The following is a 26542-nucleotide window of genomic DNA, read 5'->3' on the forward strand; positions in this document are numbered from 1 at the left end:
TGCCTGGGGCCATGTGCATATAAATGCACATAGCACTCCCTGCCTGACCGCCCTCCTTCTGCTCCCCCACAGCCCCTTGCAGGCTGGAACTCTGCCAGCCTCCAGAGAGCTCTTTGCAACTGCAAAATCTGCAGGTTTGTCTGGTAAAGTAAGAAATCCTCATTTGCTTCTGGGAAAAGGTAAAAATCCAGTTTTCTCCATTTTTCCATAGGAAATGGAAAACCTGGATCCCTGATGAACACCTAATCTGACCTTCTGCTTAACACACATCATGAGAATTCACTCACCAAGGAATTTCAATATCAATTCTTTAATTTCTGCTTATTCTATTGCATATCCACTCTGAACTTGTAGAACGTTTAATTTCCAGCCACTGGACTTTGTTGTCATGTTCCACTCGATTAAAGAGAAGTTCCAGAGTGGCTTCATCTGCAGAACAAAGGCAGCATGCACAGGCAAGTTCATAATTTAAAAGAAACCAGTTACTTTCCCCTGATGCCTAATGACCTTTTTATATTATTGATATTAGTCATGTTCTTTGACCTGAGAAAACTGCTCTTTCAGGTGTCATGACCCAAAGGTCTGATTTTTTTTGTGTGTGCTTCGGCACTAAGAATTATCCCCGTGAGTATACCGCTTCGTTGCACGGTGGAGTTCTGCTGCGCAGAGAACCCGCGTGCAGGGAAGTGTTCCCGCCACTTTGCAGCGATCTTTGCAGGGTGCATTTCCTTTGCAGCACAGAAATGCACGGTGCAAAGGTTTCCCGCTCGTTGTATGCAAATTCGTGCCCCGCAATTGGCTAGTTCTAAATTATTCACACGTGGCGGCTAGCAATTGGCCTGCTAGCCGTATAAGAGGCTTGAGCAGTTTCCGCCCAAGCCGAAGAGGACTCCGCATCCATCTCGTGGGGACTCTGGGTGTGCGCGGCAAGGTAATAGAAACCCTGTGTGTCGCTCAGAGGGGTTTGGCGGCCTGATCCACCGCCCACCTCTTCCCGTCTTCGAACGGAGCCTACTATAAGACGTAACGACGAGTTTTATGCGCGCTTGTCCTGGACATCCGGAGTTTGTCTGCGTGGAGCCTAGCAAGCTCCACGTGATTGTTCATGTTCTGTCTGCATGGAGCCTTGCAACCTCCACGTGTGTTCGTGTTTTTTGTTGTAACCGCAACTCAAGCAAGTTCTCAGCCTACACCACGACCATCTCGGTGTAAGTAAAATAATCTTAAAATCAACCATTACGTGTCTGTGCCTAATTCTAGCTCGGCAACCTCCCTCTCCGACCTGGCCTGCCCAGGCTGCTGGCCACAGCCCGCGTGCAGAGCGACGAAAGCGACCCGGGGTCAGACCCGGCGCACACATCAGGAATGCCAGAGAGAATGGCAAACATCTTGCACAAGTATTTGTTGTAGCCCAGGTCTCTTCAAACATCAGAAAGTATGATTCATGAGTCTATTTCAGGATAATTTCAAGCAGTAATTCTCAGGAAACAGACGCTTAGAACAATTTTGGAGCTTTCCCCTCCAAAGTGTGACTAATGCTTAGCTAAAATTACCTTTCCATTCAGTAAACTTTTTCTGTCGGAAATAGCCCTTGTGAAATTCCAGGCCTTTCAGGAAATTATGAGTCTCTCCCAGTAGTGGGCGCTTGGTCATAATGTCCTCAAAGATTTCACAGAGTTTCCCTGACAAAGTTGATGGAGGTTTGATGACAGTGGAGTAGATGTCAGAACTATTTTCTTTATCTGAAATACAGAAGGGGAAGTGAGAGGGAACTTTGTCAAAAACCTTGTAAAAACCTTGTAGGTGTCTTTATCCCATCATCATCACGTCATCTTTATTTGCATATCAGCTTCTTCTGTCAGTCTTCACATCTTTCCCTCTTCCCCCTCTGCCCCAACACAAACATATAATCCCATTTTAAAGAACCAGTTTAAGATAGATTTGTTCTGTTTTAAAAAAGGCACCTGAAGTCACTACTACCTCAAGTTATCCTTGGGGGACAAGCCTGTCCTGGCTTACAGAGACCCCCTCAATCTCCAAAGACATCTCTCCAACAACAGACTACCTAACTCCAATTCTCACCAAGCCTTGCTATGGGGCCAGATGCCTGTTCCCTTAGATACCTTAGATGCCTCCCTGAAGTTAGTTTTTTAAGAATCAGTTAAGTCCTGCCCTGCCTTCTGCTTGTCTTTCAAGTGGCAAATGTTTGCCTCATAACCTTATTGAGGATCAAAGGATCACTAACAACCTTACCCTTTGTGGAGTGACAGTTTAAGTGAAATAATGAGTCAAAAGTAAAATTAAAACTTTTTTTAAATTTACTCCTAAAAATGAGATTAAAGAGACATGTTTGGAATTGTCATTGAGTGGAAAGATGGGCCAGAAATAGGGCTTGATAGGTGTGTGAAATAATAGCTTTTTTATTACTGTTGCTTTTATTTGATTTTCATGATCTTTATAATTGAGTGAACTTCCATTTGAATTGCTTAAAAGATTTTAAAAAATTAAAACAAGGACAGTGCTATTGACTCTGAGACACTACAGGGAAATACTGAGCATCCCACAAGAAGCAATTCTACTTCATAGTGCCATTACCAAACATAAAAAATAGCAACACAATACTAGTTAGTTGACAAAGTGGCAGGCAAATAGTTAAACTGTAATACAATGGTATCAGAGTCCAATTGGAAAATTGTTGGCAAAGACCAGACATACTCATCATGTGTATATCTAAGCTAAGGAGCAAAAGATAGAAAGGCTGAGCCAATGTAACTGGAAAAGGAAAGGAAGCTACATATACATTTCAATTGAACTAGCAACTAAAGACACAAGACTAAATATGCATTTCAAACAAAACCTGTAAAAGGTGCACTGAATAGAGGGCAAATGTCCTGTACGTGACATGCTCACATTTCTCAAAACAGGCATCCAATGTCTAAGGTGTTACAAATGTCTGTCATTCAATGCCTGTCTGAAGTTTTGTAAATAGATCATCACTGGTCCAAGCTATTGCAAATTTGCCCCATTGATAAACAAATACCCAAAGACAGGTCTGGTAACCAATGCCTCTTAGCACCCCGTTTGGCCACTGGAGAACCATCAAATTTAATTGCCGAGCTAGTCAGAGGCTGCCAGAAACGTAAGTCTTCACACCTAGACAAATCCAAAAAAAAGCCAGGCAGTTTAACAATTGTAATGTGATGGTCACTCTTTTCCTCCCTTTTTTGTTTGGACTTTAATCGACCAACCATCAAGGAAAAATGCTTTGAAGCTATACAATTAAAACAGTTTAAAAAGCAAGACAGAACTGCCAGCATGGTATGCAGTCCAGGGAAGATCAAGAAGCCACCCTGCACCCAGCCCATGAGTGAAGAACCCATGCTCTGTGAAGGCTGCAAAACTGAACCAGCCTCCCTACCTGCATTGGTGAGAAAACACTGCTGCAGCTAAATATGTACTAGGACTTTCTGTAATAGCTCATTTTATATTGGGAAATAATCTTTTTTCTGTCATTTAGTTTTGTGGCTTGTTGGTAATTATTAAAGCAGGACTTTATGCTATTAATCAACCAAGTGTTGCGTCAATTCTTAAAGCACTAGGTTTAAAAACCCACGTTATAAGTGCAACAGGTATGACCAGGATTTTTTTCCACTATTCCTCTCACAACCTGCAGCATTTAAGGCAGGGGTGTCCAACCTTTTTGAATGTGGGGCCAGATCATGAACTTTTTATCACCCAGTGGGCCGGCAGGAGCAGGCGCTTGCGCGGCCTGTCCAGTCCAGCCGTGGCCTGGGGGGGCAGGCAGAGGTCAAGGGGCGCCACCTGACCGCGCCGTGTCCTCCCTGCCATCTGAGCGGCCTTGAGGATGCTCCCACACCTGCGCACCTGGGCTCAGCAGCCAGGGGGACATGTGGGGAACCTACAGGGGGGTGCGGGATGAGCAGGGACACCCCCCTGCTCCCTCTCCCCCTGGGCAGCCCAACCCCGACCGGCAGGGCTCCCTCCCTCCCCAGGGCCTGTGACTCACCACCCCCAGTGTGATGTCTGCGGGCACGGGGGGGATGTGGGGAAGTGGGAGTGGTGCCAGCTTCCAGCCCCGACAGCCACAGCCACAGCAGCAGCGGCACCAGCATCTCCCGTGGTCCTGCAGCTACAGCATCCCTCCACGCCAGCATCCGCACCCCTGCACCCACCCGCCCACTGTACCGTGACCTGCTCCAGCCCACATGGCCGGTGCGACGGCACAGGGCGGGGCCAGCATGCAAATGCGGAAGGGAGGGGCAGGGCTAGGACAGGACAGTGAAATGAAGGGGGAGGGGAGAAGCCAGACTGCATCAGCAACATCAAGCTGATGCGATGCAGGTGGGAACCTTGTCCCTTCCCCAGCCCCTCAGCAGCCATTAGGAAGCTGCTGAGGGGCTGGGAGAGGGACAAGGGGTGAGAACGAAAGTAAACAGCATTTACTTTCGTTTCCCATCGCAGCACCATGGGCCACAGAATATGGATTGGCGGCCACATGTTGGACAAGCAGGATTTAAGGTCTAGGAAGTTGTGATTCAGAAGCTGTACCCCTAACCCCAACACTCAACAGCTACTAATGTACCATCCCTCCAAAAATCTGTCCTCTCTCTCTTTGAATCTGGCTAAACTGCCAGCTTCCACAACATCTGGTGGCAATGAGTTCCACACTTCAGTTACACAGTGGACACATCTACACATGCACCATCAACCAAAAATTACTGTGCAGTACGGGCATGTGTCTACACCTGTGTGTTCTCAGGCTGCACAGTAACTATGGCAACTTACGCTAACTCAGTATCGCTACTTGCATCATGCAGGTAGCAATTTTACTTCCAAGTAGTTACTGCACAGTAAGGCACATATAGATACCTTAATGCACAGTAATCCTGTTTGTGTGGACTAATTTGGGAATAACTTTACTCCCTAGTCGGTACACACACAGCCATACTGCGCTGTAATGCCTATACATATAGACACCAGCCAAAAAACCACAGTAACTTACTGTGCAGTAAATGCACATGTAGACACGCCCACTGTATGAAAAAGAACTTCCTTTTGTTAATTTTAAACTTACTACCTACTAGTTTACTATGACCTAGTAGTTCTTGTGCTCTGAGACACAGTAAATAATAAACTCCTATACACTTTCTCTTCAGCATTCAGTATTTTGTAAACCTTTATCATGCTCCCCCTCAAACATATTTTATAAACTGAATAGGTCTAGCCTCTTTCATCTCTCCTCATGTGAGGGCCCCTCCATACCACTAATCATCCTTGTTGCCCTTTTCTGTATTTTCCCTAATTCTTCTATACCCATTCTGAGGTGCGGAGACCAGAACTAGGCACAGTATTAAAGGTGTGGACACATCATGGATTTATAATGGGAATAATGATACTTTCCATTTTGTTTACAATTCCCTTTTTATAACCCCTAATATTTTGTTTGCCTGTTTGATGGCTTCTTGTCCTACATGCCCTCAATGCAGAACAAAGACCACGTCTTTCAGAAGAAGATTTGCATAATACCACAATGGGATTAGAGTACATCTGATGTAAGAGAAAACTATACTGGAAGATTGACTGATACGGGTTTCCCTCGCCAACCGCAGGGGTTAGGTTCCAGAAAGTTCCTGTGGTTGGCAAAACCATGGTTGGTAAAACTAAAGGCTTATGGGAAAATGGGGTTAGGGACTTGAATACTGTACAGTATAGTGTATAAAAATAATTTTTACTTAACTTTAATTAGTGGGGTGGTCCATGCCTCCAGTGGCATGCAATTGCCTGGTCAGCAGCCTGCGGATAAGGCCCCGGCCGGGCTGGGTCATGGGACAATCAGTGGCAGTGGGAGCCACCCTCCTGCACCCCCAGATGAGCCACCAGGCTCGGATTGTCCCATGACCCAGCCCAGCTGGGGCTGTTGTTCCCTGCTGCCGTGCTTCCCTCCCATGTGACACGGCACGGCAGGGAGCAGAGAAGCCATGTGGGGATCTCCTCACCCGCCACTGCTCACCCCACTTTGCCCTGGCAATGCACCTCCTGCACACCAGGCTGCACTGAGTGCAGTGGCGCAGGGCTGTGCCCCTCAAACCAACAGCAGGCACAGAAGGCACATTGCCAGGGCAGCGCGGGGCGAGCAGCAGTGGGTGAAGAGATCCCCACACGACTTCTCTGCTCCCTGCCACGCTGGGTGCCAGGGGAGGATAGCAGGGCAGCAGGGAACAGTGGTGATTGGGCCTGCTGTTCCCAGCCACCATGGGTAGGGCAGCTCCCCACCACTGCACGTACCTCCAGCAGGGCTGGCAGGCACCTCCAGCTGGGGGACCAGGAACTGCAGGGTGATGGGTTGGGGAGGAGAGGCATGAGCAAGGCCAGGGGGGTTGGTGGGTTGATGCACAGCCACAGAAAACCGTGGTTACTCAAAACTGTATACCGTGATAGCCAAAATGGTATACAGAATATTAACCGCGGATACTGAAAACCATGGTTGGCAAAACCATGGTTGGCGAGGGAAACCTGTAATAACTACAGAGACATAAAAACACACAGGTAATACACTGGTGTCTAGGAAGAGTTTATGAGGACTCAGCAGCCAAAGTAACAGGAATGTATCTTCCCTCTGTCTTCTTAATGTATGTCACTATGCCATTAGTCAAGAATAAAAATAACCTGGAAACTCTCACCCATATCTATCATGTCTTTGGCCCATCGATCCCAAAATTCTTCTGGATTTGAAGACCAGAATAAGCCATCCAACAAATTCCGAGTAAAGACATTAGTCCAGAGACCTGTAAGTCCAACCACATGGAAAAAACTTTTCATGAACTCAAGTTATCCAGTGGGTTATACCTCACCTATGTTTTCCTTACATCAAGAACACATTAAATCTGAGTTGACTGTGCTATAATGTTGTATTTTTCATTACACAGCAAGTCTGGGACTTTGGCTGTGAAGACTGGCAGAGATCTGGCATAATGCTGATGCGTTAAGACTGGCCCTGTCGGAACCAGTTAATGGTGCGAGAAGCTCTAGACCTCTCAAACTTCAGCCCTTCCTAGAAAAATCCCTTTCCCTCTTGTCTATCTTCTGCATAGACCAGCCAATCAGGGTTGCTGTGGGAGGTTGACTGAGCTCCCTCATATCCCTCAGTAGCAGGGCCAAATTTTTGGCTAGAAGCAGAGCAGAGGGGGCAGCTAATACCCTTTTCTAGGAGGAAGAGAAGACAGAAAGAGCCCAGTAGCTCTATATAGTTCCTTCCTCCCCTTGAGGTCTTTCTCTTTCCCCCCTACCCAGGGCTGGGAAATGGGAGACATCTACACATGCAAATAATCCTGAAGCAGTTTACTCTAGAATAAAGTATTCTAAAATAAACTCTCCTGGGTACACGTGCAGGGATGCAGGAGCAGATTTGCTTCTCCTAGCAGCAGACTACTCCCATTCCTTGCAGCCCTGTACCGGGCCCCTGCAGCAGCTGAAGGGAGCTCTAGGCTCCCCCTGGGTGCTATCCCAGGGGCTGGCAGGGAGCATGGGGCCAAAAGACTGCTATGTCCTGGCAGGGGCTGGGACATTGCTCCCTGCTCCTGGGAGCTGCCTGCTGCTGGGGAAGGCTCTGCCACTGGAGCCTGGGTGGGGACAATGTCCCCCTGCCCTGGCAGTAGGGAGCTCCTAGCCTCTGCTTCATGATCAGGGAGCAGGGGCTGGGAGCTCCCTGCTGCCAGGACAGGGGGACATAGTCTGGGCTCCAGTGGCAGAGCCCACCCTGGCAGCAGGCAGCAATCTCCTGCCCCTACTGTCCTGCTAACTGGAAGCACATTTGCTCCCAGTCAGCCATCTTTACGTGTGCTACTATGCAGTAAGTAATCAAGAGTAAATTTGCAACTTGCATTTGCAGGAAGCAAATTTACTCATGATAAGAGCAAATTACCACACAGTAAGCATCTGCATGTGTAGATAGTGATGCTTACTGCATAGTAATTAGCTCTAATCTCAAGTAAAGTGTCTTGTGTAGACATGCCCACAGAGTGGTAACAGCTCGTGAGGCTAATCTACCCTCTCCAGTGGAAAAAAAAGACCGTTGCACTAGGCCTGTGTGAAGCAGCTAGTATTTGTAGCCAATTCGGATTCAGCTGCTTCGGGGGACAGTGATTCGATTCAATAATTCGAATCATTCTATTCAATAAGTCTAATCACTGTCCCGAATCGATTTGGCCAAATATGATTCAGAGATTTGGCTGCTGCCAAATCAGCTGAATCTCTGAATCACACAGGCCCCATCCCCCGCCCACTCTCAATAGATGCCCTGCCTAGCCCCAGCTCTTTGGGAAAAAAAAGCCCGCACTCACCAACTGTTGCCAGTTTGGAGGGCGATCCCCACTGCCCCCAACTGCCCCACTCTGGCACGAGTCCCTAAACCCCCACCCACTCTCTCAGCCTCCCTCCCTACCACGGCTGCCCTGCCTGCCCCAGCTCCTGGCCCTTTAGGGAAAAAAAAACAAAAACAACCCAATCCTGGTCTCACCAGCTCCTGCCCAGCGAGGGCCAATCCCCACTGCCCCACGCTGCATGGGGGGCTCTTCCACGAGCCCCTCAAAACCCTGAAGCTGCTGCAGCAGCCAGTGAGTCAGGGGTTTTGGTGGGGGAAGGTTTAAAGGGCCAGGAGCTGGGGCAAGCAGGGCAGCCAAGGGGGTCTGAGAGAGCGGGCAGGGGTTGGGGGGCTCATGGCAGAGCCCCCAACATGGCATGGGGAAGCAGGGGGCAGCAGGGATCACCCCCGTACCTGGTAGCATCTGGTGAGTCGGGGCCTTTTTTTAAACAACCGGGAGCTGGGACAAACAGGGCAGCCATGGGCGGTGGGTATGGGGGAGTGGGAGGGGATCGGGGTGCTCAGAGGAGCTGGGGAAGCAGGCAGGGGAATGGGGCCTGGCCCCATGGCTTCCCCCCGCTTTCCAGCCTCCCCTTCCCCGCCCCTACTTACCAGCATGGAGTCCGGGTCCATCTCCCTGTGGCAGCGAGCAGGGATTGCCCAAATCACCAAAGCTCTCCAAATCTTTTCTGAATCAATTCAAAGAGCTTCAAATGGATTTGGACCTTTTAATTGATTCCCCTGATTCAATTGGGATTCACAGATTCAGCCACCGAATGAGGCTGAATCTCCTCTGAATTGAATCAGCACCCAAAGCTTTGCACAGCCCTACATTGCACCTCTTCCCCACCCCTGCCTCAGAGGGAACAACAGATTCCTCGAGCTGCAGGAGATGCAAAGGCACACTGAGGAACAAGGGGCTTAAATGTGTCAGGGGGCTGCAAAGCTGATATGGGGAATGAAATACATCAATAATTGCTGGGCAGGGAATAGGCAGATGTGACAGGAAAGAACTGATGTTGCGGTTGAGGGTTAGGGTTACGGTCTGAATGATGATTTGGGCTCTGGCAATTTTGAACTTCATTGGTTCAGAAGTAAACTTGGCCTGATTTAGCTAATTCGTACTGCAGCACATTAGCCACCGGCTATTCACAACCACATTTTTTCATTAGGTTATTTTCCATTAATAAATGTCACCTTCCAAATAGCAGATCCGGGACTCTGGGAACTTCTTCACCAGCCTCCCCATGTAGAACTCACTGTCAAAATTTTCTGAGCGAATGAAGGCTCCATATTTTGGGAATCCCACCTCATAAGGTGAGAACTCCACCCATTCTATAAAAGGATTGACACAAAAGATGTTTATTATAATGCACAGAGCATGGAGAAAGGGAATGACACTTATATCAATGGATACAGCAATTCATTAAAGAAAATATGGTGTTCTCAGCTGCTCGGGGCTGACTATAGCTTATAACCCAAATCACATATCCACGTCTATAAAAACAGAGAGATGATGCACATGGAGAATGAACTGACTTTTTCAGTTTTTCAGGAACAAAGTTGGGAGATCCATTGTTGAAGCCTTATGTATTAACCTGAATTAAACTAGACACTCAGGTCAAGGTTTTCAAAAAATTGGACCTCAGAATTACTCCAAAGCCCAGATTTCGTTTCTAGAAATAAATAGCCTACCCTTTCACCTGTATCTCTAGAAATAGCAATGCACTGTCATCAGAGAGATATCCGTATAACTCAAAATTATTAATCTTCCCAGCACCCCAGTGAAGTCAGGAAGCCCTATCCCCATTTTTAGAGAGATGTGCCACTGAGACATGAGGTAGAGAAGGGCAGAGCCAAACTATTTACTATGAGATAAAACGAGATGGCTGTGTGTCAGCTGCTCTGTGGTAACTGCCTGTGTGCATGCTCTTATACTCCCATAGATAACTTATTCCTCATTTATTGGGAGCTGAAATACCACCATTTAATTTTTACCAGGATTTCACTTCAGGAGGGAGGGTCAGGGTGAACAACAACAACATTCACCACCTGAGCTCCAGAGCCATGTAAAAGCAGGGGGCTCTGGCTACAAAACACCCCGCCTCCCTCCACCACCACCACCCAGTTGGTGAACTATAAGCTCCAGCAGGAGCCCATACTAACTAGGCAGAAGCTTCAGTCCCTGATTCAATTTGGCAGAGATTCAGCCTGATTCAGTGACCGAATCTCTGAATCCAAATCAAATCAGAGGACACTTCAATCTCTCTGAATCAAATAGGAACCCTCTGAATTGATTCAGAGAGATTCGGAAAGATTCAGAGATTTGGACAGACACAGCTTTAAATATTTTTTCTACATACCTCTAGGTAGCAGGAGCTCGTGAACGCTGCAATGCTGGGGTGCATGAAGCATCCCACAGAAGTATGGGGGGCTTCCTAGTGCACTCGGGAGCAGACCCCGAAGTGGACCAGAAGCACCTCCAGTCCACTTCCAGGTCCACCAGGCTCCTCGCCCCCCCTACCTCTCCGTCTTGGCGACTGGTGCCTCCTGGGTCTAGCAGGGCCACCTAGGGTCCCCCTGTGGCCGATTGCTGAGCTGGAGGGTGTGGGGGGGCCACTCAGGACATTCCCCAGTGGACCCGGAAGTGGACCGGAAGTACTTCCAGTCCACTTCTAGGTTCACAGCCAAGCACATGGAGGGCTCCCCCACACTCCTGTTGGACTCTCCATGTGCCCCAGCACTGCAGTGATCACGAGCCACACCTGCTACCATGAGGTATATAGAAAAAACTTTTAAAGTTGCGTCTATGTCCAAATCGCTGATTCTCCAAATCCGCATTGAATCTTCAGATTTGGATTTGGCCGAATTGAATCAGGAACAGTGATCCGAATCAACGAATTGAATCACTGTTCCTGATTTGGGCCGAATCTGAATCCAAATCGAATAGGGCCTGCTTCGCACACCCCTATTAGGCAGTGAACACAGAGCTCATTGCACATGCACAGCGCAGCCAAAGTGACAGGAGAACATCACCTGTCTTGCCCTGTTCCTGGATTCACTATTGTCTGAGTCCAAAAGCAAGGGTCCTGCCAATTACATTATGTTAGAGCAGTGGTGCTCAAGCTTTTGGCCCTGAAGGTCAGATGAGTAGTGTAGGGCCAATCCATGAGCCAGATGGAGCCATGAATGCCAGGAGTGGGCCCTGGGCAGCTTCAGCTGGCTCCCCCAAGCTGGGATCGAGCTGTACTCTGACTGGAATCACACCCTGGGTCCTTGCTCTGTCATCGCATGCAGGGATTTTGCCCAGGTAGCCCATGCCCACCCACCCTACATGCCAGGATTGGGCCCCGGGACCCTGCATCTCTCCTGCCTAGTCCCACGCACCAGGATCAGGCCCTGGGGCCTGGCAGCATACTCCTTGTTCCCACAGGCCAGGATCAGACCCCAAGCACCCAGCCCTGCCCCAGCCCAGCCTCATGTACCCTAATCTAGCATGTAGGACCCAGGGTTCCCCATAAATCTGGATATCTGGCAGCCAGGGAGTGGTGCCACCAAATTTTTGGACCCACAGGGAGCCCTGCAGGCTAAATGACACCGCCCCAGGAGCTGGAGCTGGCCTACTGGCTGGGGATTAGGGACCCCTGAATTAGAGCATCCTTCCTATCATCCTCAACAGTAATAAGCACACAACAGCTAGAGACATGTCATCCTTCTGCACTCCAGTGAGTAAGCCCACCTTAGTTACAGTTTAGCAGGAATTTTTTTTATTTATTTTTTTGCCAAAATCTCTTCAAGTCCCTCTGCTTCATAGAAGCAGATGATTTCCCTCAGCCAGAGAAGGAGGTGTTTCAAGTCTTACCTCTAAACTTAAAAGTGCTGACTTCATCTTTAACATTGAGGGCAACATAGAAAGGCAGGGGGTTCTGACCCTGATCCACAGCCTGCCGCTCATCTGTGAGTTTATGCTTATTTGGCTAACCGGAAAGACAGAAATGACAAAATAAACAATCTGAAATCCAGTCAGATGAAGGTGCTGACAGACATACCTGGATAATCACAGAAAACAAACTTGTTAATACCTGGAAAAAGAAACTTGTTGGACACATTTTCAGAGCAGCTTCTAAACTTGTGTGCCAATGCTTTCTGCATAGCTATACATTCAAATGCACCTAAGTGACTTAAGCAATCAGGGCTCATGGTAGAGGTGATATCTTTTATTAAGCCAACAAGATTTTTGCAAAAAAAAAATTCTTTAATTGCAAGCTTTCGGGCACGAACATCCTTCATCAGGCATCAGAGAAAAGATTGTAAAAGTCCTCCTGGGTAGAAGTGACTTAGGCATCTCAGCTCTATTGGCCTTTAAGGAGGCTTAGGCCAAGATTTAAAGAATAAATAGTGATTTCTGTTCCTCAGAGTTTTAGTGCCTGACTGAGACATCTGTATAAGGTGATTGCTCAGCACTTTCTGAAAACCTAGTTATTTAAGATGCCTCAGGCACCCAAAGCTCGTTAGAAGCTTCCAAAAATCTTGATGTTAGGCTCCTAAGTCACTTTTGAAAATAGAACTGAGCCTTTTAAGTCACTTAGACATCCCAGTGAACTCTATCCACCTACAATGCTGAGTATTTGCATTTTGGGATCCTAGGTTTGTGTCCATACATAAAATACAATTGAAGACCCAAAATTTAAAAAAAAGGATTTTCCTTAGATATGGAATAACGCACTGGCTCTCAAACTTTCTGGGATTGTATACAGTACTCTTTCTTAAGGTTGTTATGCTGCTGTGTATTGTTATGATTTCATGTTATGGATTAGAAAAAAGTAACACTTTATGTCACTGTAACCTCTCCAATGGCTTAAGAGATAATATAGAATATTCTTCATTTTCTTGTCTTCCCTGTTCTCCATGTATACTTCTCCTTTCCCGTCTTCTGCTTTTTCATTCCCTCCTTTTGCATATCCATCAGTTTGCCACATGCCCCTAGGACTGTATATCCTTGTGTTTGAGAAAGATTGACATAGTTGGAAAATACTCATGGAAGAATTGTACATACCTCATCATGTAAAAACATTTCCTGAATAAGTGCCCACAGTGCCGTAAAAGAAGAGAAGAGCCCCTCTTTTACCCTTTCAATTAACTCCTTGTGATAATAATTCAGGCGCTGTATGGATATAATATTTAGCTTGCATTTTGTCACTTGTTTCTTTATTTCTTTTAATGGCCCTTCCAGAGTTTTCTCTGACCAGTTGCTATTTCCATACAGATCTGTCATGGTCCTGAAGAATAGAGAGATGAAAAGTTAACAAAACAATAATCCATGTTTTATATCTATATCTATATATATATATATATATATATATACACACGCTACATATTTACCTAGCATCTTCCATTCAACAATTTCAAAGCATTTTATAAGTGTTAAAAAACTAAACATCAACATCGGGTGGCAGGGGAGAATATAAAATAGATGGGCTTGATCTGCAGTATTCAGATATAGGTCCAATCTGCCCCAAAAATGTTTGGAGGTATTTGGATCTGAAGGCTTGGTTTGGTCCTTATCTCATCCATTTCTGTTCCTATTTTATAGAGGGGGAAGCACAGGTGCAGAGTGGTGAAGCTTATGCCGTTAAATCAATGGGGATTTTATATTGACTTTAGTGGGATTAGGATTTAGGTGCTAATGTAAGAATATGAATACCAGAGACATAACACGGCAGCATGGCATGTAGGACAGCATCAACTTCTGGTTCCCAGTGCTGCTGGTACAACCACGGCAGCTGATGCTACTTTTCTGTACCCCTGCAAAAACCACCCCTGAACCCACCCCCAGAACTGCTGCCCCAGTTGCCCCACCTTAGTTACACTACTGAGGAGTGCCATACTGGGTCAGACCAATGGTCCATCTTGCCCAGTATCCTGTCTCTGAGAGTGGCAATAGTAGATGCTTTAGAGGGAGAGCATATGAACAGGGTACATCTAGAGCAGGGGTGCTCAACCCCTGGCCTCCAGGGCAGTTCTGGCCCCCAAACCATGTCATCCAATCCACAGGGTTCACCACAAGTCCATGGGAAAACCCATGGGCCTGTGTGTTAGAGCACACAGGGCAGTGCAGGGCCCCTTCCTGGTGCATAGGGCCAGACAGGGGTGACATAGGGCACTGGAACCAAATCCTGGCATGTACAGCCAGACAGAGGCAACGCAGGCCTATTCCCAGCACATGTGGCTGGGCACAGGTGATGCAGGGCCCCTAGCCCAATCCCCACTCATGGGGGCAATGTGGGGCCCAATCCTGGTACCTGGGGGCCAACCAAGACTGGAGTGTGGGCCTGATCCTGGCTCACAGGGTCTGATCCAGACCACAGATTGGCCCTGTGCTCCTCATCTGGCCCACAGGGCCAAAAGATTGAATCCCACTGATCTTGAGTGATCTGTTTCCTGGTATACCCTTGCTGGCCTCCACTGGCTTTGGTTTAGAGATGCCGGAAGATACTTCCACCCACCTCCACTCTGACCACTAATGTTCAGGGTACCCCACTTAAAGTGTTCCTCTCTCTGTTTATGGGAATCCTTGTTTCATTAGTTGAACACTAAATTTCCTATCATCAGGAAATTTAAAAAAAAAGGTACCCAACTATATGTAAATATTTTTATTACAGATGAAAATACAGACACCCCCACTTAATGCTGTTTTGTTTAGCACTATTTCACTGTAATGCTCATTTTAAATTCATACCTGATTCCACTTAGCACTCAGCGAGTTTCATTATAATGCTCCCAGGCATCGAGCAGGGAGCATACACTAGCGTCACAGTGCATCGGTGGCGTGCAGCCTCGTTATGCAATTTAGCCTGCCCGTGCTCAGGCCAGGCACAGTGGGGCTATGGCTCATGCTATGACTTGCACTGGGGGAGCCCTAGATGCCGCACCCCACTCCCGCCACCTGGAGTGACCGTGACTGTGGTCATGACCACCCTCTTCCCCCCCCCCCCCAACATGGAGGGGACCAAAAGCATCGCCTCTGTAACCCAGGCTTGAGTGGGTGGCAACACATGGTATCCACGTATCCACCTTGAAGTAAAATTTATCTAGCTCACATTGCCCCAATTTGCTTATGAGGTCAGGTAAGACTTTATAAAAAGGCTTATTAAAGTCCAAGTATTCTATGTCCACCGCCTTCCCTGTAATCCACACAACTAATTACTTTTTCAAAGAAGATCAAGTTGTTTTGGCACGATTTGTTCTCAATAAATCCATGCTGACTCTTCATAATAAGCTTTTCATAGATTTCATAGACATTAGGGGCAGGAAGGGACCTCATAAGATCATTGAGTCCAGCCCCGCTGCCATAGGCAGGAGGTGTGCTGGGGTCAAATAATCCCAGCAAGATAAGCATCCAAATGCCTTTTGAATGAGTTCAGAGTAGGTGTTTTTACCACCTCTGGGGGGAGTCTGTAACAGAACCTGGACACTCAGACTGTAAAGAAGTTTTTCCTTATGTCCAGTTTAAATTGGCCTTCCAGAAGTTTGTGGTGTTAGACCTTGTTATCCCTTGGGGAACTCTGGTAAACAACTGTTCTCCCAGATCCTGGTGCACCCCCCTTATATACTTATAGGCTGCCACCAAGTTCCCCCTGAGCCTGCTCTTCTCCAGGCTAAAGAGTCCCATGTCCCTCAGCCTCTTCTCATAAGGTTTGATCTCTTGGCCTTTGATCATGCAGGTAGCTCTCATTTGGACACTCTCAAGCTTATTCACATCCCTCCTGAAGTGGGGGACCCAAAACTGGATGCAATACTCCAGCTGAGGCCTCACTAAGGCCGAGTAAAGTGGCAGGATGATGTCCCTGGTTTTCCTCCTCCAGATGATCACAAACTGACTTCTTTATAATTTTCTGCAGCAATTTTGTGGGTACTGAAGTCAGGCTGACCAGTGTATAATTCCCCAGGTCCTCCTTTTAGCCTTTTTTAAAGAGAGGCACTATGCTGACCCTTTGTCAGGATTCTGGAATCTTACCTGCTTCCCAGAACTTTATGGCTAGGGACAGACATTCAAAAAGCCTGAGCCTGAATTGATTCAATCTTTGCAGGTTAGTCTAACCAGGCTAGGATACATCAGTTTGTAACCGTCCAGGCATCCCAGAAATGCAGGCACATGCCTGCAGTGGCTCAGGCTACAAGCTGGGAGGTGCTAGAGCAGCCCTCCCTCCCTTCTACAATGCTGAGCTGGGGGGGGGGGGGATTCAGCCAAGCCCCAGCAGGACATTCTAATTATGGAGGGGTTCCCCCCACTTAATAACAGAGCATTTATCAGCTCTGTTATCAGCATTTATCATCCCATCAGAAAACAACAGCCTCTCTCATTGGTTTAAGCTCTTCTTAAGCAACTTATTCCAAAGAAGGAATGGAGGGTTGGCTGACCTATTGATTAGCTCCTAAAGCCTTAAGTGGCACTGTCCTGCCTGCCTTGTCTCCCATAGCATGGGCCATAGCCAGCATGTGGTCTGCTAGCTAACACTGAGAGGTGTCTGTGTAAGGCAGAGGGGAGGGGTGATGCCTGCTTAACACTGAGAGGTGTCTGTGTAAGGCAGAGGGGAGCAGGGGAGCAGCGGGAAGCCAGGCAGATGCCTGTAGTCTCTGCTGGAGCTGCAGCCAGGGAGCAAACAGGAGGGGCTAGCTCTGCTATGTAGCAGAGAGCCCTATCCAGCCCAAAGAGCATGCCAGGATGCTGGGGGAGTCTGGTTAAACTTAAAACAGCAAGTCTGGGACAGACATTGCATAAACCGTTTTGACCCAAATCAATTCAATCTGATACTACATTCAACCAGGTTTATCTCAAACCAGTTTCACACATTTTCAAACTGGTTTATGTGCACTGAACATCTTTTCTGTTACAGGTTTAAACCAGTTTCTGATCACTTAAATCAGTTTATGTGTAATATCTGTCTCTAGCCTATAAATATTATTCCCAATGACTCCAAGATTCCTTCTGCACTTTCTTTCAATGCCCTGGGATGAAGTTCATCAGGCTCTGCACACTTAAATTCATTCAAACTCATCAAAAGCTCTCTGACATTGTTTTTCATTATCATAACCCAAAACTTTTCCTCTTTCTTGCCTACATAATTTTTGTTAGCAGTTGGTTGTGGCTTGTCTGTGTGAAGCCTGAGGCAACATAGCAGTTTTTTTGCATCTTCTTTAAGTAGCTCACCCTAGCTATCTAGTAGTGAACCCACAACTTCCTAAGTCTTTCTTTCCTGACCAACATATTTAAAGACCTTGCCATTAATTTCCTTTGCTGAGTGTTACTTATTTTTTATCTTTGCTTCCCTGATTTTGTCCTTGCAAGTTTTTGAGGTTACTTGATATGCTTCCTTAGTGACTTGAACTTCCTTCCATTGCCTATATGTATTATTTAGTTTGAGGCATCCACAAAGCTTTTTGTGAAGCCACGTTAGCCTCCTGCCATTCTTCTTGTTTTTCTATCATGCTTGAATAGCTTATTCTTGAGCTTCCAATACTTAGAAACTGTCAGCCCCCCTGGGCTGCCTTATTCTTCAGTCTGTCTCCCCACAGTACCTAAATTGGTATGTCCCTGAGTCAATTAAAATCTGCCCTCTTGAAATCCAGCATCTTTTGTTGACCTCATGTTTTCCCCATCTTAGAATCATGAATTCAATCATGTCATAATCACTTCCCCCCAAGTTTCACATCACTTTCACATCCTCAACCAATTCTTATCTACTGGTCTGAACAAGATCCAAGAAAAATATCTCGGGGGTATTTCTGACAAAGGAAAATTTCTGACAATGAAAATGCATAGCAAATGCAATGCAAGGCAAATTGTTCTGATAATACAGACATTTCTGGTAATACCTGACAATGCAAAATCTACTATAATTTAATCTGAAACCAATTGTCTAGTGGAAGTATTCCTGTACAAGACAGTGAATTTTAACTTTTTCAAATATATTGTTTGGCTCCCCTGCTAAAACTCTGGAGTAAGTCTAAGCAACATGTTTGTTTAAAACAGGGCCTCAGCTGGGAATATGCAAAAATAGTAGGGAGGAGCAGATACCATCTTGCTGTTGAGCAGAACTTCTGTATCAATAGATTTTAAGTTTTTCTAAAATTATTTTCATTCTTGTAGAAGGACAGTGGTAAAAAGGAAACAAAACTGTGAGAATTAGCAATCCCAAATGGAATTTATTTTAAATAGCTAACTCCATTGGGTTTTAGCAGTTAACTAGAGTAATTCATTAACAATGAGATATGCATTTATGTACCACCCACCTGGCCCACGGGGCCAAAAGTTTGAGCACCACTGCACATAGCCATTCATTCTAGTAATATAACAAAAAAAACCCTAAAGCATTTTTAGCCTCACCATGTGGAACCAGATGTCCCAGTGATATAAGTTGTGCAGTCCAAAAGATTCAGCTTCTGGAGAGATAAAAGGTGGCCATACATGGAAGTCATCGCTCTGAGGCCTCCACCTGATGTCATAACAGCAATCACTGGAACCTGTTAAAATAAGGAAGCATTATCCTTAAAAAATGTAGCCACCTGTCTACACAGAAAAGTCCAACCCCATGTCCCATCAGTAGATTTTACTGGAGAACACTTAAATTAAGTCAGTTTCTAGACAATCTTCAGAAGTATAGTTTCATCCAGTGGTGCCCAACATTTTTGTGCCATGGGTCAGGTGGGCAGTGCCCAGGCTGTCCACAGATCAGATCCAGCTGTTGGGCCCAATCTGGCATGCAGAGCAGGCACAGTGAGGGCCTAATCTGGCACAAGGGGTGCAGCAACAACCCACATCCATTCTGACCATGCCAGGAGTAGCCAGCCCAGTGATCTAGCTGCACACAGAGTGGGGTCCACCCAACCCCAATTCAGCCACGCTGGGAGGGCCTGGATCCAGCTGCATGGAAAAGGCCCAGCCCAGCCTTACCCTTGGCTGCCTAGCAATGACTTGGCTCAGCTAGGCTAGATATGATCATGTGGCAGTGGCCCAGACTGGGCCCTGAGCCAGCTGCATGGGACTTGAAAACTTGGCAGTGGGGTAGGGATGGCAGTGTTAATTGACATCACTTTCCCACCACCAAATTTCTTGACCCACAGGGAACCCTGCAAGCCAGGTGCCATGGCTCCATGTGCTGGATTTGGTCTGTGGGCCAGGGGTTGAGCATTGCTGGTCTCATCCATTGAAAATAGTGACAAGTGACCTTAAGAAAATGTTTGTGGATTTCCTTCATTTGAGCTAAATTGTAAAAAAAAAACAAAAACTTCAAAACTTTTTAATTCCTTTCCTCCCCTGATCTGCTACCAGTGAAACTACAAAGATTTATATCAGATCAGAATCTGACTCTCAGTGGCCACGTCTACATGAGATGTAGACTATGCAGTTGTTACTGAGCAGGGATTTCGTACTTGTATAAACCAATACTAAATGACTGTGCAGTAACTAGTTACTGTGGAGTCACACCTAAAAATGGCTGTTTTGTGATGCTGGCTGTGCAGTAGCTTGTGACTACTGCCCAGGAGCATTGTGTCAAGCTTCCTGCCACACAATGCTACTGCGCAGTAGTCACGGACTACTGAGCAGTCAGGGTTTCAAGTAGATGCGGCCAGTGTCAGTCAGGTAAACTGGAATAAATCAAATGATGAATGGATTCAAATACATCATAATCTACTCACTGCTATTAACTGAAACATTATTAAACAAAATGATTTCTGAATTATCCTAGTAGAAACACAGCAAGGAAGGGAAGTATTAAATTTAAAATACATCTGAGGGAACAAGTGTCATCTAGATAATGGTACTGTCCCTCTCCTATGGAGCATTTTGACTTTTTGGTTAAAAATGAAAAATGGAGAAATTTTATTTGATAACCCAAATTTTGAGTGTGAACTGCAACAGGGCAGTCCCACAGGTGCTCAAGTTCAGATGCTCCATCTCTTTTGTGGACCATGGTGTCTGGCCAAGCTCCATTTTCTGTGATGCTACAGGGTCTTGTTCTTGCTGAGCCACCACACTGGACATAATGGCCAACGCCTTGACCATGATACATCCTTGGAGATGTATGTCTGGCTTAGGAGCTCTACCCACTGAAGAGACTGGGGGTAGGAAGTACTACAGAAGCATTTCTGGAATGAACCCTTCTACTTTAAGACTTTTTTGGTTTCAGTTGCAGTTTGGTTCTTCAGCATAAATCAAAGTGTTCTGCAGGAGACTGACATTTATTGTTTGAAAAAGGAAAGAAAAAGAGGTTTAGTCAAATACCCAGTATTGGACAAAATGATTTAGACCCACCCTAATATAACCCCAATACAGCTATTTCTATCCACAACCCAGTGTCCACATGTCCAACTTTCTTTTTCACATGGCAGTTTGGCAAGTTTCCATTCTATTCCAGTTCCACTGAATTCAAAATATTTGTCTGCAACATATAAGGACTAAAGGGGAAAGTTTGCAGGGAACTGCACAGATCCATCCTCACAACATTTGAAATATAGTCTCCCTTCTAATAGCCCCACCCTTAGTCACTTGTTCAGACCTCATGCTCATGTAGATCTTCCTTCAGCTGGAGAAGCTTTTTCAGGGCACTAGCAACCACCTTCTTTCTTTTGTGCAGGAACTCTTGCTCATCAGCACAAAGATCATACCCTAACCGCACATCTAGATTTTCTGAGCTGGAACATACAAAAGGACATGCAATCACACAGGCACAGTGTCAACCATCAAGATTTATATGAATTTATTTTCATCAGTTGTAGTTTGTCAGACTCCATAAAGAATTATGATTCACCCTTGCAGTTTACAGAGACAAACCCAGACCCACAACTTTGGAGTGAACAACTGAACATGCTTCTTCCTAAACAGCTTACTGCTTCTGCTGCGTCTTAGGAACCTTTCTATTTTTCTCAACAGAAAGTCCAGTGTCTGCTGAGGACAGGTAAAGTGGAAAGATAAAAGTATGTTCACATCTTTAATTATTTTTGTCAGCTAAATCTCTTCTATTTCATCAGTGACATGCCTTTTCTGAGATAGGGTTACCAGAACATAAAATAGCATTCCATGTGAGGTTGTACCACTGCTCTGTATAATGGTGTTAGATTTTTTGTACTTTTTAAATTATTTATACATACTAACATTTCAGCTGCTCTAATTTATGGTCCTTTTTACTGACTTCACTGGCACTCAATTGCTATTTTCTGAAGAGCACCTCTTTGACTCAGATAATCTCTTGAATCTTGACATTTCAATCATATCCACCTCCCTCCCTTACATTCCTGTTTTTGTGACTGTTACATTAGGTATCTCCATGAGGAATCTAAGCAGTTTAATATCTTCCCTTTTGACTAGATGCCTCCTCATTGTTTGAAACTGCCTTTTCTAAATGTTAGCATCATGAAGCTAAATTTGTTATAATTTACCTCAAACATGTATAATATTATTTTGATAGCTCTTATGTAATGGCAGATTCTAGGCGCTGTGTGTGTATGATTTAGAACGAGATCAAGAATATCTGGCTTTAGAATTAGCCATTCCAAAAAAAGCAACAAAACATTTTACAGAGAAAGTACATCTTCTTACCAGTCATTTACTTGCAGATGCAACTTCAGCTCTGTCTTCTGAAAGCAAATAATTTCAGTATGAATCAGACAGTTAAGAAATGAGCAATGGTGGTTTTCAGAGGCAAGTAATTTTTCTGCCCCTCACTCCAAGTGCTTTCTGGTGTGAGTGACTTCCCTCTTTCCTATCTCTGTTTTTGGACAGGGACAGTGAAAGGATAGCAAATAAAGATCTTCACTATGGATCCCCAAATGGGCTGATGAAGCAGAAAGTCTACCTGAGTCACAGTACCACATTTCCTCGTACAGCAAGGCACATGGTCCTCAAGGAAGGAAGGGGTCCTGCCAGTTTTCTAACACTGGAAAAGAGGAGCAATAAATTACCAGGTCCCTCCAAAAAGTTGCTAAAGATAAAAATGGAGAGCCCAAGAACTATCAGAGAGGCAAAAAACTGAGGATTTTAGGAGGAGGAAGATCCAGAAAAGGTAAGGAAAAAAAACTATTTTCTCTTCTAGCTGGGGGAAAGACTAGTAAGGATTAATTTCTACCCTCCCTATGTTTACCAACAGCCTTCTGTGAGGGTTGGAAGAAGGAGAATGGTAGCTGTTAGCAGATTAAGAGATGACTTGGATAAGCTATCTTTCAGCTCTCCCTAGTGTAGTAGAAGGCAAGGTAGATTTACATGTTGTAGACTAAGCAAAGTGTTTGTGCACGTGCATGTGTGTGTATAAGTGTGTGTACACTAATCAAAATAAATATATATGAAGTGAGCTATAGCTCATGAAAGCTTGTGAGATACCTATGTATTTATAGATAGATATAGATATAGACTTGCACTTTATAGACTAACCAAAGTAAATAGATATGCCTGATGAGGTCAGCATCTGATGAAGCAAACTACAGCTCACGAAAGCTTGTTATATATATATTTAGCTTGATATATATATAACAGCTCATGAAAGCTTATTTTATATATTTTTTAATATATTTATAGATATGTTTTATATGTATATTTAGCTTGATATATATATCCTTTTTCAGGGCAACCACTAGCAACCATATATATCAAGCTAAATATATACATATATATAACATATCTATAAATATATAAAAAATGTATATATAAAATAAGCTTTCATGAGCTGTAGTTCTCTTCATCAGATACTGACCTCATCCGACAGTTTACTAGAACCAATTCCTAGGGTAGACCAAAAAAAAAATGTCAGCCATCCAACAGTTTTAGACTCATATCTCAAACTATGCATCTAGTCAGATGGCAGTGTTACTACTACTGCTCAGGAACCTCAGTTTGGGGCTCATCCCACCCCTCATTATCCTCATCTTCTGCATATGGGATGCCTCAGCCTTGTTTTTCTAGGACTTGTCTGCCCCACGTGGAATCAACACCAAGAAGTACAACCTGTCCTCTCACTCCTGCTTAGCACACACCAGATCCCAGGAATGAGACAACGTAGCTGGCTTAAAGATGTCTTGAGAACACACACTAGCACTGCTGTCAGGATCTCTGGCTCTGACATATTGCTTGGCAGGGGCTCAGGCAGAGTAGCTGCAACTTTCTCTTCCCTGGGGTTGGGTGGGTGTTGCGCAGAAGCGAGTGGACAAAACATGCTCCTCAGCAGTGGCCGTGAGAGTGATATGGAAGTGGCATGGACATACCTTTAGTGTCCCAGTGCTGAATGTTGAGATCAATAAATATCACTAAAGACAAAATACTCTTCAAGCATCTACAAGACGCTGATAATTTAACTGCCATATTCCAGTTTTCTTCCCATACCACCCCACTGGCTGAAAATGAAGAGAAAAAACCTGCTATCAAGAATTTCAGCATTGGCAGCCAGAAGACTGATAAGATATATAGACAGCCAGAAAACATCTTCATAAAAGCCAAACATGAAAGAAGCAGGGTTGGCTGGAAAAAGTGAATCAGGATAGGAAGTCCAAGCCACAAAGGTTTGCATGAGAGGAAGTTTCAGAAAATTCCGTTTTGGACAAACCAAAGGGAATTTTTTTCAGCTTCTCTGTGCTTTGCTGAGAAGACTCTTGGCAAGTTCACTTTCTCCCTGCAAGAAAACATTTCTATGAAAATTGAAATTTTCCCATGGAAAATGTCAAATTTGCAAAAGCTACTCCAATGGAAAATTTCAGATAAACTCAAATGCTAAAAGATTATTGATGGTCATAGTATCTAATAGTCATTCTACTATGTTGATTAAGCTGCACTTTATCTATGTTCACCTCAGTTAAAGTCATTGTAAATCTTGAAATACTTACATCTTCTAAGAGCATGCCAAATGTCACTTTCTGTCCAACAGGAAGTAACTTCAGTGGGACTGTTAACGAGTTATGTGAATTGTCTTCCTTTTCTTCCTTATCCGAAATTTTCTGGAGAATATAGTAATTAATTGTTTTATCTAGATGCAACAAACATTTCAAAATGTTTGAAAATATAAACAGTGTTGTTTCAATGTAAATTAATAAGAGTTATAGATATGTGAGAAGGAATCATGGCTATTACCTGGAGTCTGGCTTTTAGTATGGGCTCCCAACTCTTTATGCAGTGGAAGTGGAAAGTATCTACATCTGTGGTGGTTTTCTGTGTTCCCTCATATGACGCATGCACTGTAAGCACTACATTTTTATTCTCTAGAAAAAATGGATTTGCATGAAGAACATTACCATTATTCAGGTAAAACATCCAACAAAGTAAACTAACTTCCTTCTGTATGGTCTACGTGTTTCACAACCCACCATGTGCTGCCATGTTGACAGGTCTCTCAAGACACAGGCAACCAGAGAAGTGATCACCAGCAGCTATTCTTATGCCAATGTATCTTGAATTTCTTTTTCTTGCTTTCCCACTGCACACTTGAGCACTCCCAACATGAGCATCCTATCACATTTTTGCCCACCCAACCAAGATGGATGCCAATGTGATAGCTTTAAGGAAAAAGGACAGTGTTAACAGGTAAAACAATATGCTCTTCCTGCAAAAAAAAAGCCAATAGCATACTGAACTGTATTTACAGGTGTGTAATTTGCAAGTCAAGGAAACTGATTCTTCTGTTCTATCTGGCACTGGTGAGGCCTCACCTGGAGTACTGTACCCAGTTGTGCGCCCCACACTTCAAGAAAGATGTGGACAAATTAAAGAGAGTCCAGTAGAGAGTAACAAAATAGATTAGAGGTCTAGGAAACATGACTTTATTAGGAAAGGCTGAAAGAACTGGAATTATTTAGTCTGGAGAAGAGAAGAAGGAAGGGAAATTTGATCACAATGTTTAAATACCTTAGTGTGGTTATACAGGGAATGGTGATAGACTATTCTCTGTGGAAACAGAGGACAGGACAAGGAACAATGGCCTTAAGTTGCAGCAAGGGTAATTTAGGATAGCTATTAGGAAGAAGTGTCTCATTCTGAGGGTGGTTAAGCATTGAAACAGACTACCCAGAGAGACTGGAATCTCTATCCTTTGTAGTTTTTAAAAATAGATTAGACAAATACTTGTCTAGGATGGTTTTAGTCAGGGGTGATCATGCCTTGAGCAGGGAGCACTAGATTACCTCCTTCCAGCCCTATTTTTATTTTGATTCTATAAAACTGGAAAAGGAGAAATGCTGAAAAGGACAGTTCATGCCTTCATTATGCCTTGAGTCAGGGAGCACTAGATTACCTCCTTCCAGCCCTATTTTTCTTTGATTCTATAAAACTGGAAAAGGAGAAATGCTGAAAAGGACAGTTCTGAGATTTTCAGTGAACCCTACTTTATTGTCATTCAAATAGAGACAGTCTTCACTGTGAATTAAAGTTCCTCTAGCTGGAATTGGCAGGCTATGAATACAGTAGACTTTGCTGCCTGCTCCCTTAAGCTAGGAAATGGACTTACCTTTCAAATACTTTTTATTCTCCTCCTTCTCCACCTGAACTTCCAAGCAACACATTTCACGAGACTGAGAAAGACAATCAGCAAAAGAATGGATAATCACTTAGAAACCAATTTAAAGTGCTTCTAATGGTTTGAAGGAAGAAGAATTGGCTGATGAATTCTTTCTATAATGTATGAAAGGTAGATTTGACATCAGTGTCAGTGAGGACAGGATTTCACCTGCAGGAGGGATCCAGACGTCTGTTATTGCATAGAGAATGCAATGCTGAAATCCCTCCATTCCTAGACTGTAGGCACGTCCACACTCTTCCCTATGGCAATGTTGTAACTGCGCCGTGCTTTACTACTCCCAAAAGTACTAAAGCACAGCACAGTAACCACCCATATTGTGCTGTATGCGCAGTGAATGGTTATTTTTAGCAGCTATTTAGCCACAGTGGCACACTAAAGCAGTAGAGCATGCTGCTACAGCACAGTAGCTGCTGGTCACGTGTAGACACCCATGGATGCTGCTGCAATGTAGCATCATGTGTAGATGTGCCCTGTCTTCTTTATTTTAGGCCTGTGTTTCTATTTATCATGTTGGCAGTATATGGATGGATTTGGATTTGGCTTGGTTTTGAGCATGAAGGAAAGAAATAAATTAAAGAAAGAAAAAAATAATGAAGAAATAAAGGAA

The 26542-nt window shown here is 44.8% G+C and overlaps 1 protein-coding gene across 1 annotated transcript in view; it reads right to left on the reverse strand.

Moving 5' to 3' along the window:
- The window catches only part of LOC102568256 (cytosolic phospholipase A2 beta), a 50915-nt gene that overhangs the window by 11808 nt on the left and 12565 nt on the right, over positions 1-26542 (reverse strand). Inside the window, exons 7-17 of the mRNA XM_019496493.2 lie at positions 25864-25927; positions 24495-24622; positions 24251-24361; positions 21981-22018; positions 20941-21076; positions 18768-18904; positions 13437-13659; positions 12243-12357; positions 9578-9715; positions 6702-6806; positions 1554-1742 (exon numbers count right to left, since the gene is read on the reverse strand). Coding sequence (XP_019352038.1) covers positions 1554-1742; positions 6702-6806; positions 9578-9715; positions 12243-12357; positions 13437-13659; positions 18768-18904; positions 20941-21076; positions 21981-22018; positions 24251-24361; positions 24495-24622; positions 25864-25927 — 1384 coding nt within the window. The remainder of the gene's footprint in view (positions 1-1553; positions 1743-6701; positions 6807-9577; positions 9716-12242; positions 12358-13436; positions 13660-18767; positions 18905-20940; positions 21077-21980; positions 22019-24250; positions 24362-24494; positions 24623-25863; positions 25928-26542) is intronic.

The sequence above is a fragment of the Alligator mississippiensis genome, chromosome 2 (assembly GCF_030867095.1).
Source record: "Alligator mississippiensis isolate rAllMis1 chromosome 2, rAllMis1, whole genome shotgun sequence".
NCBI classification, from domain to species: Eukaryota; Metazoa; Chordata; order Crocodylia; family Alligatoridae; genus Alligator; species Alligator mississippiensis.